Genomic DNA, 13,752 nt, shown 5'->3' with positions numbered 1-13,752 from the left:
GTCATGCTCTGACACTCACATCTGTATGTTTAGCGATAACAAATACATCTTCTAAAATGTTCCTTCTTTGGGATGTGCTTGTGAGTGATCTGTAGTCCAGCTGTTTGGAGCTTATGCAGAGGAATGTGATGGAGTTTTTATTATTGACTGGTTTTGGTGGGTTTTTGGTTGGTTGTGTTTGAGATTTTTGGGTTTTTTGATGTGTGTGTGTTTTTTTTAGAAAATATTTACTATGTTTATTTGGGAAGCAAAATAAGCAATATAAAATTGCAGTGTGGCAGTGTTGCAGAGCCTGAGCAGTGACTCTAACGTGTTTGATGTTTTGTTCCCTAATCTTAAGAGATCTCTGCCTTTCCTAATACAGTGTTTGTTTATTTCATGGCATTTGTGTAGGTGTTTGTTCTGGGAATGGTTATGTGTCCTAGTTTTTGCTCTGTTTGATGGGGTATGGTGGTAGCAGGAGACAGAAGCAGATGCAGCTTCAGTCTCATAGCTGGCACTGTATTCCTGGTTCTTTGTTTAAAAGACTGAAGCTGTTGGAATAGCAATCTGCTGTCGGTCTTGCTGGTGCTGGTAAATGATGGGACAGAAAGAGTCTTGGTTGAAAAATCCATCTTGGAGAGTAGGCTTTCAGGGCAGGACCCTTTAGGCTAACCCTGCTTTGAGTGAGGGGTCGGGTAGGGTAATCTCCTGACGTACTTTCCCACCTGAATTATTTTATTATTCTGTGGAAATTCTGATGCTGAGGCCTGCTGCTGCCTTCTCTGCTTCAGATGCTTTTGCCTGTCTTATACTGCATCTCTGCTCTGCAGTAATTCTTATATGGAGATTTTTTCTTTGCCACAGTCCTCTTTTCATTTTCTAGAAACCAAGATTAACTCTATCCTTCAGTAACAGGAGGAGTGATTCCTGGTACTTCAATCAGCTGATTAAAAAGCCTGTATAACCAATGGGACTTGCACAGCATGCAATGATTTTACAGGAGTCAGGGGAGTGTGGTAATGTAGTGTAAGGGGTGGGATTTTTCTAACCTTCAGTTTTTTCTAGTCTCCTAATGGAGGAAAGAAGCTTGTTCTTCTGACAGATAATTATATTTTGCTGGTAAATATAATGTTCCTTTGAGAGAAAGATTGGCACAGGTGGGTTCAAGAACTAAGTTTAAGCAAGAAACTTGTTTTGTGTTTTGTTACTTTTCAACTGAGAACTAATTTACGAAGCTTCTTATTAATGCAGTGAAAAGAGTAGCCTTTGAGTATTTATTTTAAAAGTTCTTGGCAATATTTCTGGTTTTAGCTGATAAACCTAAAAAGCAGAGGGAGTGAGGTAGGTTAAAGTGTGCGCTTTTGCTGAATATTGTCAAAATTCTCTGATAAGAATTGCACTGGATTGAATGTGCTGACAGATTGGATCTTTCTAATTTGTCCATCCCAATTATTCCATATTTTACGGTAGCCAGAAATCTTTTGACATAGAGCCTACCTTTGTAAGGTTTCTGGTATGAACAGGAGCACATTTCTGTTTCAGCACCGTTTAATAACTGATTTGTGGTAATTGTGTATTAGTTTTCTGAACTTAGACTGTACTTCGAAGATGTCATAGGATACAGCTGTGTGAAACTGTGGTTTGTGGGTTTTTTTGTTTGTTTTGTTTTGTGTGGGATTTTTTTGTTGATGTTTGTTTGTTTCGGTTTTGGTTTGGTTTGTTTTTTTCTGGTATGTTACTGCCTTCTGGTTTGCACACCTGACTGGAGATTCTAGTAACAGTTACGTTCCTGTCTTTCAGGTGTTGATAGCTGATGACTACTCAGATCCATTTGATGCCAAAAGTGAGTTGAACAGAATGGGGAAAGGGGAAAACACTGGCTATATGGAACCGTATGAAGCCCAGAGAATAATGACTGGTAAGAAAAGGCAATTGCTCATGTGAGTTTTAATAGCATGGCAGTTGACATGGGTATTATAGCTGCTATGGAATAGAAATGTCCTTTGGTCTGCAAAACCATTTTCTGAAGGCGCTTAGATGGTCAACATTAAGGACGATTTTCATGTGCCTGCATGTGCCTTGATAACACTGCTCTAGAACTCACCATTGAATATAGAGAATTTGTACTGTTATGTGGGGAGATAAAAATGTGAGACGTGGGAGTAGGAGTGTGTATTACTCAGCTTGACCATGTCAGTGCTGTATCTGTGTTCATAGTAGGGATGGCCCAAGGATAACATTGTGTTAGTTCACTTAAAAAAAGTTGATCAACTTTTTTTATGGCCTTTTTTCCCTCGATCAGATTCAGACTTCTTGGTCTTCCCTCTGGAGGAGGGCCGCTATATCTTTGTGTGGCTCCATTCCTTCCTGCCTTCCTTGGTTCTCTGAGTTTTTTGTACCAGTTGTCAAAATGAGACACTTCAGGACGTCTGTGAGCCTTTAACTGCTATTTTGGTAGTATCTGTCCTTTTCTGTCATGTAGGTGATTTAATGAGGTGGTTAATGGGGGTATTGTAGGAGTTTGGACTGTTTGAACTCCTTGTCCTGGTGTTATGTGACTGTATTGTCCCTGTATTTTCCTCATATTATCTGCATCCATTTCCTACTTCCTGACTGTGCAGTCTGTAAACTTTTCTGGGGTATGGGACCATGTGTTTTTACTTTATGATGATTTGACTCAGTCAACACATCTTTGTGCAGATCAGTTGTGCATTTCTTGGATTTGTACAGCACATCCTCTTTTTCTCATTGTAAAGCAGAAATCACTCTTGTGCCCAGTTAAGTTGATTCTATGCTTTCCTTTTCTATTGGCATCTCCTGTTTTGGGCCCTCAGGAAAGATTAATCAGTGGGAGAAGATGAGGCTGTTGGATGCAAAGATCCTTGTTTCATGCAAGTGTTCCTGTTTATCTCAAATAGCATTTCCGAAGAGAGACACAGGAAATGGCATCTAGACTATGTTATTTGGAATTTTTCAGTATGATACAGAGGGGCTGGGAGCTTTTATTTCTCACTGATGTAAATCTATTCATTCTAGTCAAGTAATTTCTCAGAAACAACAGATTAGTCCCAATAGGTTCTTGCTCTTACAGCAGTGATAAGCATTTGTAATTTTAACTGTGAAGTCTATCAGTTTATTCTTGTGTTTAGGACATAAGCATATTTTATCTCATTTTCCAGATTAGCCATAGAGCATGGTATGGTTTAGTGCACGATGATGGGTGGCTTAGCTAAAGTAAGGGCCAGTAAATTTCTGTACCCTTGCAATTGCAAGACACCTTTTTGCTGAACTGGTGTTTGGTGCAGCAGATTAGTTGTTCTATCTGCTCCATATATTGTTATAAAGGAAATATAAGGAGCTCTCAAAGATGCTAAAGGCACTTCCAAAGCTGGGGTTGAATTGTAGATAATGGTATAGCCAATGTTATGAATATGTATTTGATTGAGCTAGTATAAGGTGCTTAATATCTCTGTGAAAACCTTTAGTCTTTTGAGATCTGGATATTTGGTTTCCACTCATCTTGTCCTAATGCTGGTAAAAACAGAAAAAGTCTTCCCCTCAGTGAGGTCAGGTTATGTTTCACTTTTGTTTTGTTTTGTTTTTGTTTTGTTTTTGCACAGATGTCTTTGAATTGTATTTGGCAAATGAAAATCCAAAGGCAACTTTAAAGATTCAGTTTATATTTCTCAGCTGAGTTCTGTTATGTATCTAGTACTTCTAAAGAAGACCTTTGGAGTGCAGTTTGGTTGGCCTCAAAATGTTTACTGCTTTGTTTGTTGTGTTTGTTAGCTGTGCTGTCTGATGATCAAAAGAGCAGTCTGTGGCTATCCATATATGGTGAAATCCTTCTGACTATATTGAATGTGGGTTAATCCCAGAGAAGGGGAATCTGCAAACCCCGGAAGAATACACTTTAGGAGACACAGAAAACAAAATAGCTTTTTGTTAGTTACTGCATGTTTACTGATGTACTCTAACTCTTGAACAAATCTGGAAACCAGGTGTAAAGGCTAGTTTGAAATAGGAACCTAAAGTTTGTATGTGCTGCATGCTCCTTGAGTTAGTAGAGGATTATGCAAAAGGAAATGTCCATATGAAATAAGACCCTATTATTTCAATTTGAGAAGCTAAGCTTACACCTGAGTAGAAATGTATGTTGTTAGAAGTAGTGAATATGTTGATTCAAAACATTCTTCCTTCATGAACCTCTGTGGACATGCAGTTGTTTCAATAAACTATTTGTCTGTCTGATTCCATGTTGTTTGTGGTTAGAATTGGGTTTAATCAGGCTTGAAGTTTCTTCTGCTGATAGTGTCCCCCCGCCAAATACTGTCTTCCTAGACTTGTGGTTATGTTGATTGAAAGAAATCAACACTTATGCTAGGGTTTGGAAAGGCTTTCAAGGAAAGGCTTGACCTGAGGCAAAGGTAGAGCAAGTTGAGAATGAATGTGTGTTTATAAGAAGCGGTCATATCCTGGCAGCCAAACACATCTGATGGCCTGTGCTGATATTCATGTTTATCCTGTCTTCAGGAAGTGCATGCCAGAGGCTCAGAGAAAATTCCTAGAAATCCGCTTCCTGGTGTGCTGTGCAATGCGAGTCTCAGCTTGGATGGGTGTACACTCAAAGCCACAGGAACAGTGTTCCATCTCTGCTTTATCCCCAACCTGTTTGGAGATTGGTTGTCCCAGCGTAAGTGCAGATATATGAAGGAAGTTCTCTTTGATCTTAATATCTGACATACTGCATCCTGGACTATGCATGGAGTGAGATCCTGGCCTGCTTGCTAGCATGTGTGAAAACAAGTAGAGATAAGCGATAAGATGCTGAATTCGAAGGATGCTGAGAAGCAGCTGGACAAGAGAGAAAAACGTAACCTGCAAAGAAGATACCAACATTGCTGATACTGCCTGAGTAACCGTAATCCCAGCATGAAATAGACGAATATGGATTGGAGGCAAAGAGAAGATGAAAGAAGCAGCAATGCAGGATAACATAACTATCACTGAGTTTCATCAGGGTCTGTTTGTTTTCTGTGGTGATCTCTTACTTGAGAGGATGCCCTCAGTTCATGGATATTGCTATGCTGAGGAAAAATGTGCTTTTTTTCTCCCCTTTAAAGTCCCATTAAAGTCATAAGGCCCTATCCCAGCCATACCCTGTGAGCTGGGAGGGATAGTGCCTTTCTGCTTCCTCCTGACCACTGCACACGTTGACACAGCTTTTCCAGGTGTCTCTTAGAAGGAATTAATCAAATCCTCAGACTGCATGAAACATTTGTAATCAAATGCCAAAACAAGGCAGCAGTCTGCCTGTTGGACTATAGCTGGTCCAGATGTTGGACCTGCCTCTAAAACTCACGTTTGCAGGAGCATCCAATTTTGGATCATCACTCAGATGGAGATAGGCTGTCAATCAAGTTATTACACAAAGAACTGTATCTTTTTATGGTATGACAAAGAGTACTGGCTACAAGAAGGAGATAATAGACTGCATCTGTTACCTTTTTAAATTGCTACTTGACTTTGAAGGGAGCTCCTTACCTCAAGCTCACAATTTTTTTGAGTACAAGGTGCATAGCATGATACATGCTATAACAGAAAAAGCAGTTTACTTGAATAATAGTAAAATTAAGGTCACTAAGTCTCAAACTAATTTGGTACTATGTTATCAAAAACGAGGGAGGGGGATATGTGAGAGAGGAGGTAAAAATCATTATCTAAGGGGCATGTCTACCTTGTGGAATGTGTGTCAGCAAAAACGGTTCTGTCCATTCCAGATCATGAGCTGTGTTTTTGTGTTCTAGAATGGCTAGTGAAGGAGAGTTGAGGCAGTCTGGGCCCTTGAGTTAGGACGATGATTTGAGAGTTGAGGTAAGCATATGGTACATCAGTACCTTGATTTCTTAGAGGCCTAGAAGTGCCTCGGGTTTGTGCCCTGCCTGGAAGTTTGAATGCAAACCATGTTTTTCCTTTGCTTTGTCAGTCATCACCTAGCGTTGTGCCAGGGACACTGGTCATTCTGGCCTTGGTATCACGCATCTGCTTCATTTATACGGTAGACAGGGAGAAACCCCTCTTCTTGTATTTCAGAATTCTGTAGACTTCAATGGGTAGCATTTCTGAAAATAGTTGCTTTCCTTGAGACGTTACTTTGTGATTGATGCATTTGTCACAAGAGGCTAGTCACACAGCTGTCCTGGGAACTAAACGTGTTAGATCAGTTCCCTAATCAACCTAGCAGTGTGCTTCCAGTACCCCTTGAAGACTGGAAGTTGCAAAAGGGCTTCTGGCCGTAAATGGAAAGCTAAATTCAAGTCTCCCAGATGTAGTGAATTCTGAAAAGAACATGTCCTACCCCATACAAGCCTGGTCTGTGTGGTGCAGACTGAACAGATAATCTTGCATACATGCTCCAGGGGTCGGTAACTGGTATGGAACAGGGGTCTGCATGTTGCATCTGAAGAGCTGGAATTTATTTCTAGGGATGCTCTAGAGCATTTGGATCATGGCACAGAGATACAAGTTTTGTTGGCTGTGTTGTTCAATGCATTCATCAGCCTGGGTGATGACACGTGCATTATCAGCAAAGGTGAACATAAACTAAGGGAAGTGCTTGATGAGGAAGGGCAGAGCATTGATGAATGTGAGGGTTCTGTCAACTGTGGGAGATTTGAGGGATTTTCTTGAGGTTGTTATGTGGATGGGTTTCTATTAGATGGAGATTTATTATTGAGCTAGCCAGGCCCAAAGGAATTTCAAGGCCACTTCAAAAAGCTGCAAACAGGACCTGCTGTGGGAGTGAGGCAGTTCTACAATAACAGGGCCTCAACAAGATGTAAATCAACAGACCTATTAGCAGTGAGACTTGGGCGCGTGGACAGCTCGTGAACATGGACAATATGCAATCAGCTAATGCATGCTTGGAGCGTGGACGCATGATCAGGAAAGAACTGCATATATAAGGAGGCTTGTTTCTGTAATAAATGGCTTCGCTTGAATTCATATTGGATTGTGTGGAGTCCATGAGTTTTCGACCTCGCAAGTGTTGACCCTGACGTGATCCAGAAGGAGAATTTACGGAAGGTGGAGGATTGCTGTGGGGAGCGAGCCACAGCTGGAATGGCTTGGTTGGACCATGACCGGGATGTAGCCTGTGGGCTGCGTGGCTCCTGATTGATCGCTACAGAAGTGACAGAGGAGGGATAAAGGATCCGATATCATTACAACAGACACCCAAAGAGGTGAGTAGCTGGGGGCGAGAGGAGATGGGGCAGAATATTTTTAAAGAAGAAGAAGAAATACTGCAGCTCCTCTTGCATCTTCTCTCTAAGAGAGGGGTATGAGGAGAGTAACCTCAAAAGACTACTAATTTGGTGCAGAGGCAATGGGTTTCCTGCTGATCTGTTAGGAGCTTTTCAAATAGAGACTTGGGAAAAAGTGGGAACTGTGTTGTGGAAGGCAATCAGTCACAGTGAAAAATATATTCTCGGCCTTGTAACCGCCTGGAAGCTGATAATTACTACACTGAAGCAATTAAAACCTGAAAAGACTGTTATGAGCATTAGTGACTCAAAACTTAAACTTGAACTTTGGGATGATATAGGGCAGAAATTATGGGATAAAGTCAGCAACGGGGATAAAGAAGCTAAATCATTAGCAGCTACATGGAAGTTCATAATTACCACCTTAAAAGATCTTAGAGCCGAACGGTCTGCTGCTGCTGGAATTTTTGCATCATTGCAGCCTGATAAGTATCCTGAAAGTCACTGTGAAGTTTACCCGGTTCATGTCTTTGATACCCTCCCTATTCTGTCCCCTGCTATGCCTTCGGCACCCCCGATGGTTCAGCAGTCTGGGGTGGGGGGGGAAAAATGCTGAGCGGGTGGCCTCCTACACTGTTACCCAACCCTGATGAGAACAGCAAGTCCAAAGGGTTGGAATCAGACAACTTGCCCAAAGAACCTGTGAAAGCTGAGAGTGCTAAAGTCGTAAACAAGTGTACTATCAGTCCTTTTACCAATTTGTATCTGCCTTTACCGCCTTTTAACCCTCCAACTTCCACAAGAGAGCAGGAGTCACTGGGTAAGAACTGGACAAGAGAACTGTGTGACAGATCAGCTAATAGCGAGTGAATCCAACAGTCAGCAATGCAATCATGCTGATCATGATGGGAAAGGGGGTGCGCCTGGGGACTCAGGTTATACGAATAATTATGATGCTAGAAAGTATTGGCGAGAATGTGCACTGTTCTGAACCCCCCCCGTTACTAATGATTCTCCAGCACCATTCAAGTCCATGTTATCTGATGACTCGGATGAAGATGAGGATTTGAAGCTTTTTTTTTTTTTTTTTGAAAAGTTAAAAGGAAAATGAGTATGTGTACGTGTTGTCCCAAGATCAGATAAAAACCATGAAAGACTCAAGCAAAATTAGACCTATGCAATGTAACAGCTATAGATCATTTAGGATGGAATGATGGGGACTCATTGAAAGGGGCAGGTATCCCCTAACTCTTGGAACAGACACTAATTGACATACCACAATTACAGGCGCTATTAGTTTCTGAAATCCTGAGGCAGTCAACAGACCTTGCATATCAAGCTATGATAGAGGTGCCTGAAACCAACAAAGCAGCCAAATCATTTACAACTATTAATCAGGGTCCCAGTGGGAATTACATGCAATTTATTGACCATCCTTAAGAGGCCATCAATAAGCAGATTGAAAACTTAGAAGCTAAGGATGCACTGATGTTAAAATGAGCGGTAGAGAATGCTAATGTTTGCTATCAATGTGTTATTTGTGAGTTTTACAGTACATATTACGTGCTTCTGTGTATTGCCTCTCTGAAAATCAAGCAGCTTGTCAGCAATGTGAGTTAATTGTTTTACTGGTTGTTGCTAGAATTGTTTCTTTGTGATATAAGTACACCGTAAAACCTTCTCCTCACTTCTCCCACTTGCAATGCAAGCAGCCCTGTGCTTTCCCCCCTTCCCTCCCTTTTCTCATGGTCTTTATTTATGAGATGGGGTCAGGAATGACTGTTTTCAGTCATGTTCCTAAGAAATTGGTGTTGGGAGGTGTTTTAAAACGTAGGAAAGCACTTGGAAATATGAGGAAGGAAGATCTTGTGAAATATTGCAATTAATGGTGGCTGCGGTATAAGTTAAATGATTGGGAAAAGTGTCCGGAGAATAGAATCTTGAAGTATAATACTTTGTTGCAATTAATGTTGTTTTTAAGGTGACAAGAGCAGGACAAAATAAATCTCTACAAGAGATCATTAAATCATTTCAGACAGTTTTACAGGTGGAACGGTTAGAGCTTCAACGAGCTGAGAATTAACTGATAACATCCAGGTCATAGAAAACTTGCTGAATTCTACAAGATGCTTTCCTTATTAACCTCTTTTCTTTGTAGGTATCTGTTTAAGAATATTACAGTTTAATAGGTCTTTGTCTATTATATGGTACAGTAAGTTCATAGACTGTTATATAATAAGAATCCATGGACTCAAAATGTGTGTTCTGTGATAATACAGAATATCATGAGTAATTTAGTTCTTTACTGCATGAACATGATGATAAGATTTTGTGTTTAGTAGCTGTTACTTTTCTTTCTAGCATGCTAGCTTTATTCCAATATCCAGACTTGCACAACTCTGTGATAGGCTGTGTCTTGTCTTGATGTGCTAGATTTGGCTCTTTTGTATGCACACCAAGTAAGGAATCCTGGTTTTGGAATAACAGTTCTAGCACATCAGATGAGACACTGATAAGAGCCTTGCCCTGTCCAGCTTGCTGCGGCGGCGGGGAGGCAGGTGCCGATTGGGCTCCAGCGTGCACTGACCTGTTTTGTCAGGGAGATCCAGCAGTGCCTCCACCTGGATGAGCAGTAAGAGGTTCAAAGGTGCAATGCAAAAATTGAGATATTGTCTTGAATAAGTGTAACTCTGATCTGTCTGCATATTTGAACTTGGTATTTGGTTTTCATATCTGAGCTCAGTATTTTAATTTGCATATTTATATTTGGTACCAAAATAATTTTGTTTGGGGAGATAATTACAAAATGGGAACTGTTTTCACTGCTAAAATTCCACCTTGCTCCCCCTTAGGATGCATCCTTACACGCTAGAGTAATTGCTTATATTGTTATCTAGTAATTTTGAGACCAGAAAAGAATTTAAATTGTCAAACTCTGCGTTGCATTGGGAAAAAAAACCAAAAACAACAACAACAACAAAAACAAACAAACAAACAAAAAAACCCCAACCAAACAAAAAACACCTAAATGCTATGATGGATGTGAACTTGGTATTGTATGAAGTTGTATTTAAAAGTTGCTAGAATATGAACTGATTTGGATCTAGGAAAATGTAATAATGGATTGATGCTTAATCTACTGGTTTTTGACAGCTGTAAATTGTAAAAGGTAAATGGGGCTGAGTAATGTAACAACTGTTGAGCTAATTGGAATTGCATATAAAGTGTATTATGGTTGGAATGAAATGGGAAAACAAAAAAATAAATTATCCCAGGCCTGTGTTGTACAGTTTGAATATAAATTTCAGGCCTGTCTCAAGCTGCAAGATAAACTCAGCTCATTGTAACAGAGGAGTTTGCCAGAGCCCCCTACTTCATACCAGCAATTAGGCCAGCTGCGTGGCCTTGGCTATATCTAAACTGCAGCAAGAAGAAGAAAAAAAAAAGGAAAAACCTGGTTGCCCGCTCCTAAGCAGAGAAAGGGGGAGCTTTACTCCCCCCACTCTCTTTTTTTTTTTTTTTTTTTCCATGAAGTGTTGTCATCCATCCTTGTTGTGGCATTGTGTTGCTTCTTGGCTTTGAATCAGAGGTTGTTGGTGTTGTTTCTTTTTGCTTCTGTCTTGTTTCCTAGATTTTGGCACATCTGGGGAGAGAGCTCATCATTTTACCTCCTTGCTGAAGTCGGTCTTTTCACACTGGTCAGCTTTGAGGGGGTCAGAGTGCTCAGTGGTTCTCTGGGGCAGACTGGTACTGATTTGGGTGTGGAGTGGAGCCAGGTTGGTTTGATGTGGAGTTTGAACTGATTTGTTTTCATGCAGGGCTAGAAATCCTGCAGTCTTAGATGGGGGCGAGAGGGGGGTTTTATTCCCCCCCAGCAATGTTACTGCTAGAGAACTGTAATACTGCATGAAGGAGTCTGAGGGTGAAATTTAAAGGCATCGGCAGTGGACCCATAGTTCTAATGAAGCTGGGAAATTAAACCTTTTTTTTTTTTTTAATAGACTTATTCTGTGGTAACTAGTTGTAAGAGATTTCTTAGCAAATTGACCGTGCTAGTTTTTGAGGTCATAAGAGAGAATGAAAGGCCTTTTTTGAGACCAATGGAACGTCAAATTTGGAACAAAGTTTTACCATATGAATTCCTGTATTTGCCAGAAAGCCCTATACCTCTCTTGGGTCAAGATTTGTTAAGTAAATTATAAGCTCAAATATCGTTTTCTGAGAATTCTCTTCAGTTGCATGTCCTACAAGAAGCTGCAGTGCTTTTTTTGCCCTCGCAGTCAACAGGAACTTTTCTGAGGTTAATCAAGGAGAATATTAGAGAGAATTCCAAAGGAAAATTCACGGCTTTGTTCACAGGCTTGCAATATTAGCATCCGCCTTCCTTTCTTTTTCTGTGTGTTTATCGTGCTGTCTATATATCTACATTATTCTGGCATTACAGTAGAACAGCAGTAAGCAAGTTTAACTAGCTCACACCTATGGATGCAGAAAGCTGAGCCTCCTCTCTAGATGCAGGTGATGTTAGCAGAGCAAATGCCTTTCTGCACTTCATTGCTTTTTTCTAGTATCTGAATCACAATGGAATCTCCAATGCATGACAGGCAGCCTAGCAAAAGCAGTTCACCTGCGTCAACTGGGAGCCATCTGTGGACATGCTGAGAGAGGTAGTTCTTGATGCAAGCTATCATAGAAATACTGGGACTGGTGATAAAAACAAGCATTCCCATGAATGCGCACCTACTTCAAAAAGTCTTGGGTGTCAGTTTCCATTGTAGTTGGAGAGAGGCCTCTTTTTTGTTTTGTTTGGGTGTGTGTGTTTGTTTGTTTTTTCTTTGTTTTTTTTCCTTTGTTTTTTTTCTTTGTTTTTTTTTTCTTTGGTGGTTTTCTTTGGTTTTCTTTGGTTTTCTGTTTTGTTCAGACATGTAACTTCATTTGAATAGTCTTAAAACTTCACTTGAATAGTCACTATAACACATCAATGCTGAGTCAGTTCTTGCAGATTCCCTTACTAGTGGCCTGTGGCAACTCACTTGTTGGCACTGAGTTTACTACTGTAAATAATGTAAAAAGAGCAATGGTAATTACTTTGATAAATATTAGGCCACACAGATTAGCACATACAGCATGGGATGTTTAGAAAGAACATTTCTGGCCTATTGAAGGTCACTGAGTCTAGCAAATGAACATGTGATCTTTAACCACTGTTGTGGCTCAGTTTAAGATTTGCAATCTGTTTGCGTTTGAACATGGCAAACAGCTGCAGTCAACACAGGTCAGGCAGTGTCTTTGGCCACTAAGCCACTGGCATAGTTTTCAACAGACTTTAAGTTTCTTCTTTTATTCCTATGTTGTATGTATTCCAATTCTAGATTCTATTTGAGGATCTAACACTAGGCTGGCCATGACTAGAAAACAACTCAAAGTTATAATTCATCCATCATCATTCAATCTCACATGGTACTGTGGATTCCTCACTAGAATTCTTATGTTAATTGTTTTGTTGCCAGATGGTGTGAATAGGACGACTACATGTTGGTCATTCTAGGGGATGAAGTTTTAATTTTTTTTTTTTTAAATGTAATAAGTGGGGAAAAGTGCAAGGTAGCTCTTCACTCTTGAAATGTGATGTGTATGTGCCTTCAGCTCATCGTTTGCCATGTGAGGAGCTACTGAGGGAGATTTGAAGAAGTTCAGTAGCACACAGAGTAGGCTTCTGACTGGTAACACGGTGACTTTATTTAGATGTTGAGGTTTTTCTAGAGGACTGAACTAGAAATCTTGGAGAGCTTTTCCTAGAACTGACAAAGAAGAGGATGTCTGATGTGTCCTGAGCATAGTGCTACTATTACTGTGTGTGTTTATAGAGCTTTGCCTGCACTTGCTGCTAGCCTGATTGTAGTGCAGAATTTCCTGCGGCCTAGTAGAAGCCAGGGCATATGTTCTGAACAGCTGTGCTACTACTTTAAAATATGTTAGAAGTAATGTTAGTTAGAAACCTCCAGGGCTTTGGCATCTATTTCAAGTTGTTTCTTACTTCATTAGAAATTTGTACAGATATTTCATTCAGCAAGGTTTTAAAGGAAATAAGTTGTCTAGGAACAATTACAGAAGAAGACTTCTTCCTTTGCATTAGGTCTCATGCATCAATTGAGGCATGTTGTCACTTTAGATGCCATGATGATTGGTGCTTCTCTTCCTGTCTTCGTGGAGCACTTCACACACCATCAGTAATTGTAAGGAAATAAGGCTAGAATGCGTAGAGTCTTATTTTTCGTGTTGGGAGAGACTGTGGTGTGTTGTGGTTGCTATGACTAGGTGCATAAGTGGAGGTGAAAACCAGGTGTGCATAAAATTAATAGCATTCCTCTATGCTGAAATCTGTCTTCTCCCTGAAAATAATATAAGGCATTCTCTCTAATGGTAAATATTATAGCAGTGCTTGTTGCTCTGGATACTGCATACCAGCTTACAGATATGTGAAAATAAAAAACTAACTCTTCTA

At 40.3% G+C, this 13,752-nt stretch overlaps 1 protein-coding gene across 5 annotated transcripts in view; it reads left to right on the top strand.

The window, feature by feature from the left end:
* SHB (SH2 domain containing adaptor protein B) overlaps positions 1-13,752 on the top strand; it is a 54,828-nt gene that overhangs the window by 7,684 nt on the left and 33,392 nt on the right. For all 5 annotated transcript variants that reach the window (XR_013923539.1, XM_080362734.1, XM_080362735.1 and 2 more), the window contains exon 2: positions 1,783-1,900. Coding sequence is in view for 4 of the 5 variants with exons in the window: in XM_080362734.1 (XP_080218860.1) it covers positions 1,783-1,900 (118 nt within the window). In the remaining variant the exon portion in view is untranslated. The remainder of the gene's footprint in view (positions 1-1,782; positions 1,901-13,752) is intronic.

The sequence above is a fragment of the Nesoenas mayeri genome, assembly GCF_963082525.1.
Source record: "Nesoenas mayeri genome assembly, chromosome: Z".
NCBI lineage: Eukaryota > Metazoa > Chordata > Aves > Columbiformes > Columbidae > Nesoenas > Nesoenas mayeri.
This window is presented reverse-complemented; position numbering and strand designations above follow the sequence as displayed.